The sequence below is a fragment of the Triturus cristatus genome, chromosome 4_1 (assembly GCF_964204655.1).
Source record: "Triturus cristatus chromosome 4_1, aTriCri1.1, whole genome shotgun sequence".
In the NCBI taxonomy this organism is placed as follows: Eukaryota; Metazoa; Chordata; class Amphibia; order Caudata; family Salamandridae; genus Triturus; species Triturus cristatus.
In genome coordinates, this window is record NC_140585.1 from 747,690,300 (window position 1) to 747,705,349 (window position 15,050).

The following is a 15,050-nucleotide window of genomic DNA, read 5'->3' on the forward strand; positions in this document are numbered from 1 at the left end:
AATACATACATAACTTAGCATTTAAAAAACCGTACAAATTCACTGAAAAAACCACAGGTTTCACACACGTTATAGTTAGGAATTAGCATTTAAAAAACCTTGCAATTTCACTTAAAAAATCATAGGTTTCACACATGTTATAGTTAGGTGGCTATTTCACTCGTAAAAAACCAATGAAATTCCCCTGTGATAGTTACTTCAGATAACTATAACTCGCGCGACTGCCACTCTATCACAAGGATGATGTCAGTGATGTCAAGAGTGATGCCACTGACCATGTCATGAGTGATGTAATATGTGACGTCATGAGCAGAGGATTGCGGGCGCGCGAGTTATAGTTATCTGAAGTAACTATAACGGGGGAATTTCATTGGTTTTTTACGAGTGAAATATCCACCCAACTATAACATGTGTGAAATCTATGGTTTTTTAAGTTAATATATTATATATATACATTCTTCATCCTCTGTTTCTGATCTCAGCTCTATTCCAGGCAGTGAATCAGAAAATGAACAAACCTCTACAAGCAAAGATTTGGGGTTTACAAGGCTTACCCAGGCGCAAGAGGTGGATTGCCTTCGGCACGACAGATGCCAAACCTTAAGGCCCCGTGTGCAGAACACAAGAATGGCAGGAGAAACAACATCAAGCGAAGGGAACACAGGAAACACCACAAGATCAAACAGCGGTCAAAGACCGCAGAACAACAAGAGAGGTCAGAAACGTTGGACTCGCAAACACTAAATGATACTTCCAAACCCCTCGCTGTCATTAACCTCACCAACATGCAACTTAGTGCCAATGAAGAGAAGATTCTTGCCCTCGGCCTTTCTTTTTGTCCAGCGGATAACTTCAACTATGCACAAACTCGCATAGATACTTACAAATTCATACGTAAGTTGAAACTTCGCAAGTTTTTTTAACTGAACAAGGATAAAGCCACTAAAACACAAAGTGTAACATCCGTCACTCCCTCCAGCCCTCCAGTAGGTACGGTGGGTGACTACAATCTTCTTTGTGACCTTCAATTATTACAAGAAGAGAGCCGTGTTGACAATCTATCACAAGTCGATGTTGCTCCCATTACTAATAAACCGGGTATAACACCATTTAAACCAAAGTCCACTTTTAGTCCCATCATGGTCCATGACAATATAGAAACATATAATGAAATGGTTACCTGCCAATTGAAATCTTTACATAAACCAGTTAAAGGTGCTCGGCATTCTCAACAACATTGGAACCATGGGTATGGACAATTGATGAAGAAGATTCAAAGTGATGACAATATAATTGTCCGTCAATCGGATAAGGGAGGCAACGTTGTCTTGTGGCCAAGAAAGTTGTATGTTGATGAGGCCCTGTTGCATCTAAATGACAGGTCGTGTTACAAGAGAAGTGAATGGAAGGTGGTCAAAGCTACATGGGGTGATTTTTACAGCAAACTTCTGGCATGGAAAAGTACTGGTCTTCTCAGCACTGAGGAATTCAAATTCCTGAAAGTCAACCATCCCATCATGCCGGCTTTCTATCTCATTCCCAAGATACACAAGAACACAGCTAAACCCCCTGGAAGGCCTATCATCTCGGCCAGGGGTAGTATCTTGGAGAATACGTCGCCTTCTTCCTACAAAAGCACGTGAAGGGATTAACATCCTACATACAAGACACTAACGATTTTTTGAGGAAGATTAATGACATTGAGTGGCAGGATGAATACTGGTTAATCACGCTGGATGTTACCGCTTTATACACCAGTATTCACCATCATGATGGGATCAAAGCGGTTGAATACTTTTTGAGAACTGAGCCAATGTATATGATGGACCACTGTAAGATGATTCTGGACATGATTAACATCTGTCTCAATAATAACTTTTTTCTATTCCAAAATACAGTGTTCCAACAACTAAGAGGCGTGGCTATGGGGGCTTGCTTTTCCCCGAGCTACGCGTGTCTACACATGGGCATGTGGGAGGAGCAAGTCCTCAAAGTTGAGTTTAGTGAAGTCATGACTAACAACATCATTACTTGGCTTCGCTATATAGATGACCTTTTCGTGGTTTGGAAGGGGTCCAGAACCTCTGCCTTGGAGTTTATTCAGGCCATCAATATCAACCGACTTAACCTACAATTTACGGCTCAGATCAGCCAAACTCAAGTTAGCTTTCTAGATGTGGAGGTTTTTGTTCTTGAGGGCAATCTACACACAAAATTGTTCCGCAAAGCAACTGCGGGCAACACCGTGCTGCATGCTCTTAGTCATCATCCTGAACATCTTATACGTAGCATCCCCTATGGGGAGATGTTGCGCATTAGACGCATTTGCAGTACGGATGAACATTGCATTTTAGCCCAGGAACAGAGTAAGTTGAGGTTCTTAGCAAGGGGTTATTCCCCGGCAGTGATTGACAAAGCATTGGCTCGCACCAGGTCCAAAACTAGAGACCTTATCCTGACTACCAGAAATAGCGATTCCATCTCCAAAAAGGCCTCTAGCTTGACTTCCACCGAAAATGCTGCCCCCAGATTGATTTTGACCTACAGTCGTCAACACCATTGTTTGCGCAAGATTTTCAAGAAAAACTGGTCGCTCATTCGCTTTGACCCAGTAATAGGTAGTAATATGCCTAATGCCCCTGCTGTAACCTTTCGGAAAGCTCGATCCATGAGCGACATGCTAGTAAAGAGCAGTCCCGAATTAAGCAGTAACACTAGCAATTGGTTACAAGCCAGTAATGGATTTATCAAATGTTCCTCTTGCAAGGCTTGCACGCTGGGCAGAAGTACCACTACCTATTTCTCTCCATTTGCTAACTCACCCTGTAAGATTACTAAAAAACTAACATTCAGGACAGATTTTGTGGTTTATGTGCTGGAGTGTACGTGTGGCCTGCAATATATTGGTAGCACCAAATTGCAGGCACACAAACGTATACTCCAGCACATGAGGGCGATCACGAATCATGACACATCATACCCCGTAGCTAGACATTTTGGTGACAAACATAATAGCAACCTTGAAGAGCTTAGCTACTTTGTCATTGATTCGGTGCCTCCACTGAGACGTGGGGGGGATCGGGAAGCCATCCTCAGAAAACTAGAGACGCGGTACATTTTGGAGCTAGACTCCAAGGTACCCAACGGGTTAAATGCCAGTGAGGACTTCTACACTTGGCACTAATTCTTGTCTTCACCATACCTGTCCTGCTAAGTCATCCTGTTCTGCATGTTATAGTTTTTAGTCCGCACTTTTGTTCGGATTCATTATGACTGTTGAGTGTCGTTGTGCTTTCCCCATGTTATTTTCCTTTATTTTGAACAGCAGCTATCACTTTTTTCCCCGTCTCCTCTTTTTTGTTTTCCCCAACAAACCAGATGTTGGTTTTTTACTGATTGCACTATTAACACTTTCTTGAACGTAGCTATATTCAGAAGGTCTCAGGAATTGTAGCGGGTAACTCCTCCTTTTTAAAGTGGGGCACAGTCTAACGTGAGTTGGAATGGATTAAACCAGTTATAGGCAGCAACTCAATTGATCTGACATGAATTTAATTTTTTTAATTCAGGTTGGGTTCACGCGCAAACTAAATAATGAGGAATGGCGTGGTTTTAATGTGATAAATGTTTACAATCTTGTTTTGCAATTAGATGGAGTTCATATTTTAGCTGCTTAAAATCAATGAAACAATTCTTAGGTAAATATTTTCTCTGCCATTCGTGCTCCCTATTTGCATGGTGTCCCCGAACCTCGTGCCAACTGATTTAGATAATTTTATCTATTTTTGTGTAATTTATTTTTTTTCCTGTGACCTTTTGGTAGTATTGTTGTTTTGTTAGGGTACAAAATGTATTTTACATGTATTATAACAAATTCTGGCTTTGCAACAAAACTGTGGACTTTGATTTTCAAAACCACAACGCTTAATTCTGTTGTCTATGTTCATGATCACGATGTCACGTTATCACGCACTTGCACTTTAAATACTCAGGCTTCCTTTGTTAGCGTCATGTGACCAAGGCCTCCAGTAGGTCGAAACGCGTCATGGCGGTGGTGCAGGTTACGGAGTAAAATAAAAAATTAAGAGCACCTATTCCTGGGTCCGTGTTCGTCTCTGGCGTTTCCATGCAGCGCATTCTGTGAGGCGATTCCTTGTGGCATATATATATATATATATATATATATATATATATATATATATATATATATATATATATATACACAAACAATTACAAGGATATAGTCACACATTAACAAGGCTACACGCAAAAAAAAGGCGCCAGTCCTATTTTTATGTCTAGCCTGTTCCTATTTGCTACTTAAAATCTGGTCACCCTGGTATAAAACGACATAGGCAAACCATTAAAGTGGAGGCTCTGACTAATGCCTGTAATTCGTGTGTAAATAGGCCTGTGCATGGGGCACACATGTTTTTCTTTTTCATTCGTAGCCCCCTCGTCAGCCCCTTCAACTCGCTGGATGGCTCCCAAATTTGACCTTGACGGGTTAAAGCGGCACGTCTGCTAGTCTCCATCTCAGTGCCAACCACACAAACAACTGTTGAAACATTCAATGCCTGAGGCCGGCTGGGCAGGGTGAGGGGGTGATGAGGCGTGCGAGGGGACACCGGCCCTACGCCGAGACGTGCAGCATTCCGCGAGCTCACCCTGCTGTCTCCCGCGCTGCGACCTAATAAAGCTATTTTGAAAGTGACCCCTGCAGCCTCGACAGACTGAAAGAGAGAGAGGGAGGGAGAGCGCGAGGAGGGAGCAGCTGTTTGGAACCATGATCGAAGATAACGGATTCTGTGGTGGTGGAGGGTCAAGTCAGATTGAGAGATGGAAAAAAGTTCAGCGAATTGGGACATTGCGCTCCTTCTTGGTAACTTTGTTTTCTGGGTTTTGTAGAGTTTTGCGGACGGAGCAGACCGAGCCTGTGTAACAGATATGCTGTTTTAGTTCTTGCTTACAGTGGAAGAGTAGATGGGTGTTCTTCAGGAAGCTCTCCCCAGTAGCAGGTATATGCATGCTGTGTGGTGGCGGCGGCACTGCGCATGCGTGCTGGGCTAGATTTGCATCAACTCTACTTTTAATCGGCATAAAGAACAAGGAAAAAACGCACGCAAAAAAAAGCGCTCGCCAGTCAGCCACGGTTTATTTTTGCATTGCGCTGTCACTTTAAGCGAGATGCAAAAATAAACATGCGGCCTGCTTTCCTTCTGCCATGAAAGGTTTCTTGTCTTTATGGGGCCATGACATCAACTTACAGTGGATGTCCCTACTACATTAAGGTGGTCTGACCACAAGTATATCCCTTTTGAGATTGCTGAAAGTTCACTACATGCAGTTACTCAAACTCCGGAATTACTTTGCAAAACTGTAAATAGGAAATGGAATAAAATGCATTTCAAACCCAAATCTTCATAGATTGGCAGAATTAAGTAAACCCATTTTAACAGGTGACCCGGTTACTGATACAGGGATTTTCAATGACTGGCTGACTACCTTAGCTTACCAAATGGCCCCATGTAGTACAACCCCCTTGGGAAAAACCTCTGCCCCCTGGTTTACCTCTCAGCTTAAAGAGATGCAAGGTAAATGCAGGAATCTCGAGCGCAATTGGAGGAGGCATTATAATAACAAGGATCTCATTACTTTTAGAACAGTATTAAAAAACTACCACAGGATGATCAAACATGAAAAGAGGGTTTATTACACAAATCTTATTGAACAGGCAGCATCTGACCAGAAGATGATTTTTAAAATTGCTCAGTCTTTTACCCACCCCAAGATATTCAATCAAGAAATTCCCCCATCACAGCAACTATGTGATCAAATAGCGGACTATTTCGATGTCAAGATTAGTAATTTGAGAAAGGATTTCCCAGTGGACCCCCTACCTTCTGGAAAGTCAATTTACAATCATGAAAATATATCGTGGCTAGATCACTTTAGTGAGATCACCCTTGACCAGTCTAGACAGGCTATCGTGTCCTGTAAATCAGGTTCCCTAGGGGACCCCTGCCCTGTTTTACACGCACTGATCAAAACAGTCAATCCTATTATCAATCAGATTGTTAATTCCTCTCTCAGACAGGCAGTAGTACCAGATAGCTGGAAGGTTGCATCAGTCAAACCCCTCCAAAAAAAGCATCTTACGGATCCAACCGTACTGACAAACCTCAGACCGATCTCATTATTGCCCTGCCTAAGTAAGATTACAGAGAAACTTGTAAACAATCAACTAAACGAGTTCCTCCTACTAAATAATGTGCTACACCCCAGACAATCGGGTTTTAGGGCTGGGTTCTCAACAGAGTCAGCGCTGCTACATACTACTGAGATGTTAAAATTTGCACTTGATCAGGGACAAATGGCAGCGCTGATTCTGTTGGATCTCTCAGCCGCATTCGATACCGTCTCCCATACAGTCTTGGGTAAACAGCTAGGAAAAGTAGGGATCTCGCAGAAGGCTCTAGCCTGGCTATTGTCTTTCTTGGAAAATAGAAGACAATCAGTTATGCTAGGTAGCTATATCTCTGAGAGGCAGCTGTGTTCCGGGGTACCTCAGGGCTCGATTCTGAGCCCCACACGTTTTAATATTTATATGGTACCCCTGCTTGAGCTTAGATCATCTTTTGATATTGAGACGCTATCTTATGCTGATGATACACAGCTTATCCTCACTCTTGACAAAGAATCTACTGTAGCTGAGGAAAACTTCCAACATTGTCTTTCAGCTATATTTAGGTGGATGAACATCAACCATTTAAAATGTAATAGCCAAAAGACGGAGATTTTGCTGTTGGGTAAATGTAATATTTTCTCACCTAAAATGTGGTGGCCAATTGGCGCAGCCCCCCCTCCCCCCCTTAACACGGTGGACACGGCAAAAAAATTTGGAGTACGATTTGATACCTCTCTCTCTTTTCATCAGCAGGCCATATCGGTTGCAGGAACTTGTTTTTATTGGATAAAGACTCTGAAGAAATTCTTTGAATTTCTAGCTGCCACAGCCCCGCAAGTCCGTGGCAGTGGCCACAATTCTCTCACGATTAGACTATTGCAACAGTCTCTATGCAGGCATTAAGAAAAGTACTTTAAAAAAGTTGCAGACAGTGCAAAATGCAGCGGCCCGAATGGTACTGAATCTATCTAAAGGGTCTTCATCATCTGAGGCTCTCCAAACCCTCCACTGGTTACCCATACATAAGAGAATTCTTTTTAAAATCCTTGTAATTACCTTTAAAGCGGTAAAACAAAGTGGTCCTAATTATCTCAGGTCTAGATTGAAAGTTTATGTACCTGCTCGCAATCTGAGATCAGCTAAAGAAAATCGTCTAGTACCCCCACATTTCCGTCTGAAGTCCAGAGGAGGAAAGTCCATGGCAGTCCTGGGAACTAAAGCCTGGAACTACTTACTCTCTTATCTGAGACTTACACAGTCAGAATCTATGTTTAGGAAAAAACTGAAAACTTGGATATTTACAGCCCCAGATAGTTTGACCCTTTCTCTTATCTAAACCCTTCAACATTGTGATATTTGAGATGATTCTTTTCTGACACCAGCCCTTTCAGCGCCAAGATGCTCCATTGGAGTGAAAGCCCGCGCTTTATAAATGTTATCATTCATTCATTCATGTGTTTGAAACACATGGCCCCATAAAGATAAGAAAGCTTTTACCACACACGTAAGGCAACCGAGCCAGTCCAACTGGGACGGCTCTAAAAGAGAAAAGTGTACGTCACTGGACGCTCTTTTCCAATGGCTGGCCACAGTTTAGCATAAACGGTGACGCCAGCCAATGGAAAAGAGGGGCGGGGCTTAAACCCAGCTAGTGAAAGCTACTCTAAATCATTAAATCTCGTCAGCGAGACTGCGCATGTCTGCGCAGTCTACGCCAGGCGAGACCTAAAAAGGGGAAGACCCCCTACTCCATTATTTTCAGACCTTAGACAAAATATGCCTTCACCAACAGGAGTATTACCACAGAACGGGCCAGTCGCTGATTTCTCAGAAGTAAAATTGTATTCCAGAGCTGATTTCCTGGGGTATCACAGTAGGCATAGGGGCCAATAAAGAGCGAAAAAGAAGAAAGGGGGACCTATAGGGAGGCGTGGGGATATTTCACCCTTCCCAGTGTACACATTCGCAAGTTTGCCAGCCTCCAAAAACATGATTAAACTCGTATAATCAGAGGCCTTTAGAGATAATGCCTTTAAAAAAAAAAAAGACTAACATTTTGTCAGAGCACGTTCAGAGGCCCATGACACACTGCAGGAGCTACTGGGCCCAATCGTGGGGTTTGAGAAGTTTTTCTTTTACTCCTGATGTTCAGGGGCCCAACATACCATAGAATAAGTAACTGGGCAAATTACCCCTTCAGCACTTGACTAACAGTGGTAGTGTGAAGTCGAGTTGTCCAAGGCTTCATGGGGTGGGGTGGGTTCCAGATGGGGAGGGGAGGTATATACAGGAGGGTAAACACAGGCTCACAGCTCAAAATACATACAGCAGCAATAAATGATTGTCCAGTCAAATACTTGCTATTATGAAAACAATTGTATTTATATACAAACACAAAGTAAAACACAGCATTCACAAGCAATATACACAGTCCCCTGAGTTCAGGGCTCATGTGTTTTTGTAGGTGGGTTCTGGAGTTCCCCTCCCCTTTCGCTAGCGGTAGTGGTTATTCCGGATTCACTATAGGTACCATTCAGCCAGACTAGTAGTCTGAGTCTCAGGAGTCCCATTTCAACTTCTTATTAAAGTAAAAAATGTTCCAGCGCCGAAGCGCTAGATGGAAGGTAAGTTTCTACCCAGTTTTACCCACACCAGCAGTGTGTGAACAACCAGAGTCTCCGAACACACCCCTTTCATGATGCACTGAACCTGTTTTGTGTCTGTCTCCAGTAGTTCTTCACACTTGCCCCGGGAGGGGCAGCAGTCAGATGTACTTGAGTTTCTCACACGAAGTCCTGCGGAAGCGGCAGCTCAGGGAGGGGGGGGGGGGTGCTTGATGCTCTTCCGATGCTCGCAAGTCTTCTGGGATCCTCCCCACAAGGAGAGGGGGTGACGTTCCTGGTGCTCGTCTTCAGTCAGGGCTTGGGCCCGCTCGAGTCACCACAGCAGCCTCCTCCTCACGACGACGGTCTCTACCAGACCACGTTCCTTGCCTTCTGCTGGTGACCCCCCATGGCATACAAGGGCAATGACCCGATTGGTACATTAAAAAGTTCACGGTAGCCCTCATCTTGCATACGGGGGGAGTCGCTGACCTTACACTGCAGGCGGGCAACAACGTAACCAGAGCAGCAGCCATCTCCTAACACCAAGCGAGACGGATCCAATTGTCAGGATCCCCCTCTTGAATTCGCTCCCTCCAACACTCTCCTCTTCCTCACAGGGACCACTAGTCTTCACAAGCTGACAGGCACTGCTGTGCAAGAGGGAAGGAGGTCTGGGATTACCTGGTAATGTCCCATCGCCCAGCTGGGAGACTGGCAGGCCTAGGACCCCAGTCCTGGTCACAGGCAGAGGTCTTGGAGAGCTTCTCCTCCTCGCACAGCTCATCTTGCTGTTTAAAAGTTCACAGTTTTGAAGATCTTGAGGCCTTGAGGTCCACTTCCATACATCAAATGTGATTTGGAGTTTGAGCTATTGAAGTCTATGTTGGGGGTCTGCTTCCTTTTGAAGTGCCCTCTCCTCTGCCCTGCTCTTCCTCCAGAAAGCAGCCTGTCACAGCAGGAGCAAATCCAAATCTGATAGCCCTACAGCACATGCCATGGGAGTGACCAGGGTTTCACACCTGGATGGCAGCCAGAGTGAAATGTGTATCAAAAGGTTACCCCAGAGCCTCTGCCCCACTCTTTATGATTCTCTTATCAGCCCCTTCTCCTTCCTTAGATGTGTCCAGGGCCCTTCCCAGTGACTGCTCTCTGAATCAAAGAGCAACCTTTGAAGTTTCCAGAAGAGCCTGACTCTTCCTTTCATCACTATGAGGGTAGTGCTTTGATTGCCCCTCCCAGTCCAAAAAGACTGCAATCCGTGAAACCGTCCTAAGTCATGGTGCATACGCATTGTCCGCGTTTGCCCATGACAACAAAAATCAGTTGCAGGGATCCAGACATTATTGCAGCTGGGGCCCTCAGGGCAGGGATGCACATTCATCACCATGCGAGGAACTTTCCCATCCCAACACATATCATCAAAGCCATATGTCAACAATGGTAATCAAGCAGTGTATCATAGCTTAATCATGGCAGGTACCAAATCACATCTTTAAATATGAGGACATACAGCAGAGCATATGATACAGTATCCCCAGTTCAGCCAAATGAGACAGTTGAGCTTGAGTATACTAATGTACGAGACCCAGTTATCCCATGTGATAATGTTATCGGGGTGCCCCCTCCTGCACACCCTATCCACAGGTAACTATAACTCCATATTATTATCCACTGACTGCCTATAAACAGCCAGAACCCCTGCAGCCCCCCTCACCCACAGCAGTCTTTCCTCTCTAGTTAATTCTGGAGGGGGGTCCTTGAGCCTACTTGCCCAGGTTGCAACACAGTGAAGCAACCAGCTGATTCAATACAGTAGACAACATCTCATATCCAGGCCCTAGCATGAGTGGAGGTCCTCTCAACCAAGCCATAGCAATCCTTCACTTTGCCAGCAGTAACAAGTGCTGCTTTCAGGGGTCATACTCGCTAGTTACTATTTTATACTAAATTAAAGCTACAAGCAACAGTAAAGACGTTAAAAGTGAGCAGGTTCCTCTAGTATCAGTGGAGTTCAAAATGGTACATGTAGACAACTACTTAAATTTGGCAGTGGCCCCAGTGGAATCCTCAATCAAGGCCAACCTTGCACAACCTATCTTAACTACCCAAGAGAGGAAACAAATGTAGAAATAAAGGCTGGCAATCAGGAGAGACGGAGAGTGCAAGGAGGCAAGAAAGAAGCTTGAGCTCTTCTCCAACCCAATCTTTGCCCCTGTCTCAGTCTCCACTTAATAAAAAAAAAGACCTATTCAAACAGGTCACAATGATAGTGACACAAGAAAGTCTGGCTAGTAGGAGAGACACCACCAAAGAGGTCACTTTGACCAGCATTCCTGCCCAAAATAACCTTGAATTGAACCACTACAGTGAAGAGACCCAGAGACTGTTTCACTTTATGAAGGAAATGGGAAAGGGGGAGATCAGTGTGAGCCTAATACTTACTCAAGACACTCATCTTTCTTGACGCCTCTCCTAGGGCGAACTACTGATTTTAATCTCTTCCCAAGAAGCTGATATGGCCAAACTCCCAGGAAAGCCAAGATCTAAGGAAGAGCCTAAAAACTCAAGGTGCAGCATACTCAGGCATAGGTTTACCTGTGACACAAGTGCCCCAGGGTAACCTTCTAACTTAGACAGTGCTGATGCAATCACTGTTCACAAGAAAAGGAATTTGTCATAAAGAATATACACATTTTGCCTTCACCGGTGAGAACTCCCAATAAGCAGATCCAAAGTGGTAGAGAGGAAGCAAGGGCAGTGGTCCAAGACACAAGGACCATCATTAGCATGAAACTACAAGAGCAGAAACCTTGGGAAGCTTGTTAAACAAGACAATGGCTTGATGAGAACCAAGGTGGCCCAGGCCTGGTGATGGGACTACAAGTTGGTGAAAAGAATTCAGAGGCCCAGGTGTTCCAGCTGTGAAACGCCCAACTTACTGGAAACCCTCTGGAGAAGCAGGGAGTTGACTAAAACAACCCAACTGCAAAACTGCAACTATGCCCCTCAAAATTGTTTTACTGTCTCATTCCATGAGATCATCAACTAAACTTTCCACGGATTTGTGCGTTTCCTGCAAACTTTTTGCCAGGTAGCAATCTATTGTGCTTGTAACTCCCATCTACTTTCTGTGTGGAATGAAACGGACTCTAACTGAATTGAATTTTCTATCATGGATTAAATTAGTCTTTAATTTTACACGTTACACAAATACTTTGACTTTTACATATTGTTTGCTATATATTTCATGTTTGGAATTTTGTTTTGCTATCTGCATTGTGTGAAAGGCAAGTGCAGAAAGCACCAATAACGAAAAAGGGAATAGGTAGGGTTATAAAGCCAAGAAATCTCGGGGTTGACCACATCTTCTTGCAAAAACGATATAAAGCAAGAAAACTGTCTTTCCACATATGGAGGTTTCATTGGTTTAAGCGGAAGACTGGCCAGTACCAAATTACCTTACCCATGGAAAGAATGTTCTTACTTGAAGAATTGCATGAGCCAATCACATTTATGTCTGCCACTTCTGGAAATAGAGAACTAATATCCACGGAGAATGTTGTTGCAGGGGACAATGTCAGACTGTGCATGATTTAAGTGATTTTTTAAAAACAAGTGAATAACCAAATGTGATTTATAAAAAAAGGTCAAAGAACACATCCTCTTACCAATAGCAAAACAGCAATTCCCCAGCCATTTTCTTTATATTGAACCCTAATGGAGTCCTTCTGCTCTGCAATCATGGTTTCTAGATTAGATGCAGAGAGTTTCAAATAAGAGAAGATTAGCCCTCGACATTTCAATTCAGCAATCAAAGGGAGAGGTGCAAAATCTATTTTCTTTATTGGAAAAGTATCTGATCTAACAAAGGCCTATGTCCTGCACTTACGGAAAGGTAGAGTTTCTGAAAAACGTATTTGTTGAGGGGAATTGAGCATTCCGTGTTTGGAAACTATGAAGGTGAATTCAAACTTATAATAGTCTTTGTATCATACAGCGGGGGGACAAAACATATTTGAAACTATTAAAACAGCTCAATCATGAAGTAGTCTCTGTGGAACTCCTTACATTGTTTAGGTTACAATCAAGAGCTGTGTCTGTTTTGCCAACAAGGTAGAGGAACCTTCACCGTTAATTGCGGACATGGGATTGGACCTCCAAAAAACTCATTACAGGTCTAAAATACAACACCCAACAGACCAGGATACTCCATGTGACAATTGTAAAATGTAAACAATGTATCATTCAAACAAGATCTGCAGGTTGAGTGCAGATAACAAACGTTGAAATTCTTTTTATCGGATAACTTGCAATGCTAAAGAAGTCATTTTCCTGCTACATATTAAAAAGGATGTATTACACACATTTTATGTCATTTGGTCGCAATACAGTCACAATGGAATGGTATGGGTGTTTGTGCTACATTTGAAACAATACTCTTACTCCCATGTTAAAATGTAGACAACTTACTGCTGTTGAAAGCCTAGATGCCAAAGTCATTTCCAAATTACCCTTCAGACCAAGAAGGGCAGGAACCAAGATAAAAACTTCTGTAATATTTTTGAACACATCCCAATGCTGTTGAAAGAAGAGCAAAATTAATTGTTGCTTATATGTTAAAAGATAACATTTGATTATAAATCCCTTTGAAAGTGCATTATAATAAACATTTAAATGGTGATGATTTCCCTAACAATTCTGTAAAAAAAAAAAATGTCATTAGTGTGAATTTTTTTAATATCGTTATATTTGCACTAAAGGTGTTGTATATGCTTGTCTGCTAAATATCAGACACGCATTAAAATATATGCAGACAAAACATAAGCACGAAGGAAAAAATTATGTTCAGTGTTAATGTTAAATGCTAAGCCAAACGCATTGTTTAAAACAGTTTTTAATTAAATAAGCGTCACATCGTTTTTCACTCTTCTTTTGCAAGTCATACTGTGTGCTTTTTTTTTTTTTTTTAAAGCAGACAAATAATAATAAACATTATATTATTAAGTGGTTAGTCAATAAAAACCATTACAATGAAATCCATTCATTGAGTATCATGAAAATAAACAATTTCTTTACTTTCACTCTAAAACATTCTCCAAGACCATTTTGTCAAATTGTTTTCATATTAAAGAGAATACCTATAAAACCTTTAAAAAGTCGTGTGAAAACGAATGTTATAAACATTAATTCCTACAATGTGTTTCTCTTAATACAGCGGCTTACTATTAAACCACCGTTTTGCTTCTAAATAATAATTATCTCCCACGTAGGTCAGGTTTCAGTGCTTGTTGTATAATTTGAGTGATAACGGTTTGTCCTTTATGACTAATATAATCCTCTCTAATAACTCTAACCATTGGATGTCCATATAACATTTTAGGGTCTTCATGCTGCGTTGCATTCCTTTTGCCGTTTGGCTTAATAGGGCTACATCATCTGCATACAGAAGACATCCTATTTCCTCATGAGCCAAAATTGGCAGATGGGAGCTGATGTTCAGGAGTACTTCTGCAATAACTGTCATATATATATTTACCAACCATGGTGCTAAAACTCACCCCTGTTTTTAGATGTAAATAAGTCAAAACACCACAAACAGATTTAGTAATATCCCCACCCCATATCACTGTACTATGCAGTTAAAAACGTTTGTTGGTGCAAACCCCAGAAAAGGACCCAGCTGCTAGAGATCCTCACACTTCCCTATTCTAAACATTTTAGGAATGTGAACACATTTTTACCTGCTCCAGAACAAATTTACAATTACTAAAGTTTGTTTCATGAGTCTACACATGATGTTTTAGATGGGTTTGTTTATATTTATTCAAAAACTCCTTCAACACAATTTAAAATGTGGTAAGCCAAGACTTCTTCAGGGTGATTAGCTAAATTCATGAACAGGACTTGAAATCAGTTCTTCTGATGTGAGAGGGCGTGGCTATGCAGCGTAGCGCAATGGCCGCAAGGTAGAGTCGCCCTGTGTAAACTGTCTCCCTCCCGCCTATCAGCCACATAAATCCGATCCCTGAGAGGGGATTCCATCGTCGGAAGGTGTACCAACCCTAGCGAGCCAAGTCCCGAGGCTGTGAGACGTTCGCGGCCAAAGTTACAGCTGCCGCCAGTAAGGGCCTTCGCTGGAGTTGAGACTGGGCCGCCGAGTAAACCCTGAGGCCGGTGGAGTAGCGATGCACGACGGCCAGTGCCTGATGCGACCCTGGTGCTCAGGCCTGTGCCGGCACGGGTCACACCGCTCTGAG

The 15,050-nt window shown here is 42.8% G+C and overlaps 1 protein-coding gene across 1 annotated transcript in view; it reads right to left on the reverse strand.

The window, feature by feature from the left end:
• SLC41A2 (solute carrier family 41 member 2) overlaps positions 1-15,050 on the reverse strand; it is a 402,292-nt gene that overhangs the window by 307,587 nt on the left and 79,655 nt on the right. The window contains exon 3 of the mRNA XM_085653261.1: positions 13,264-13,371. Coding sequence (XP_085509387.1) covers positions 13,264-13,371 — 108 coding nt within the window. The remainder of the gene's footprint in view (positions 1-13,263; positions 13,372-15,050) is intronic.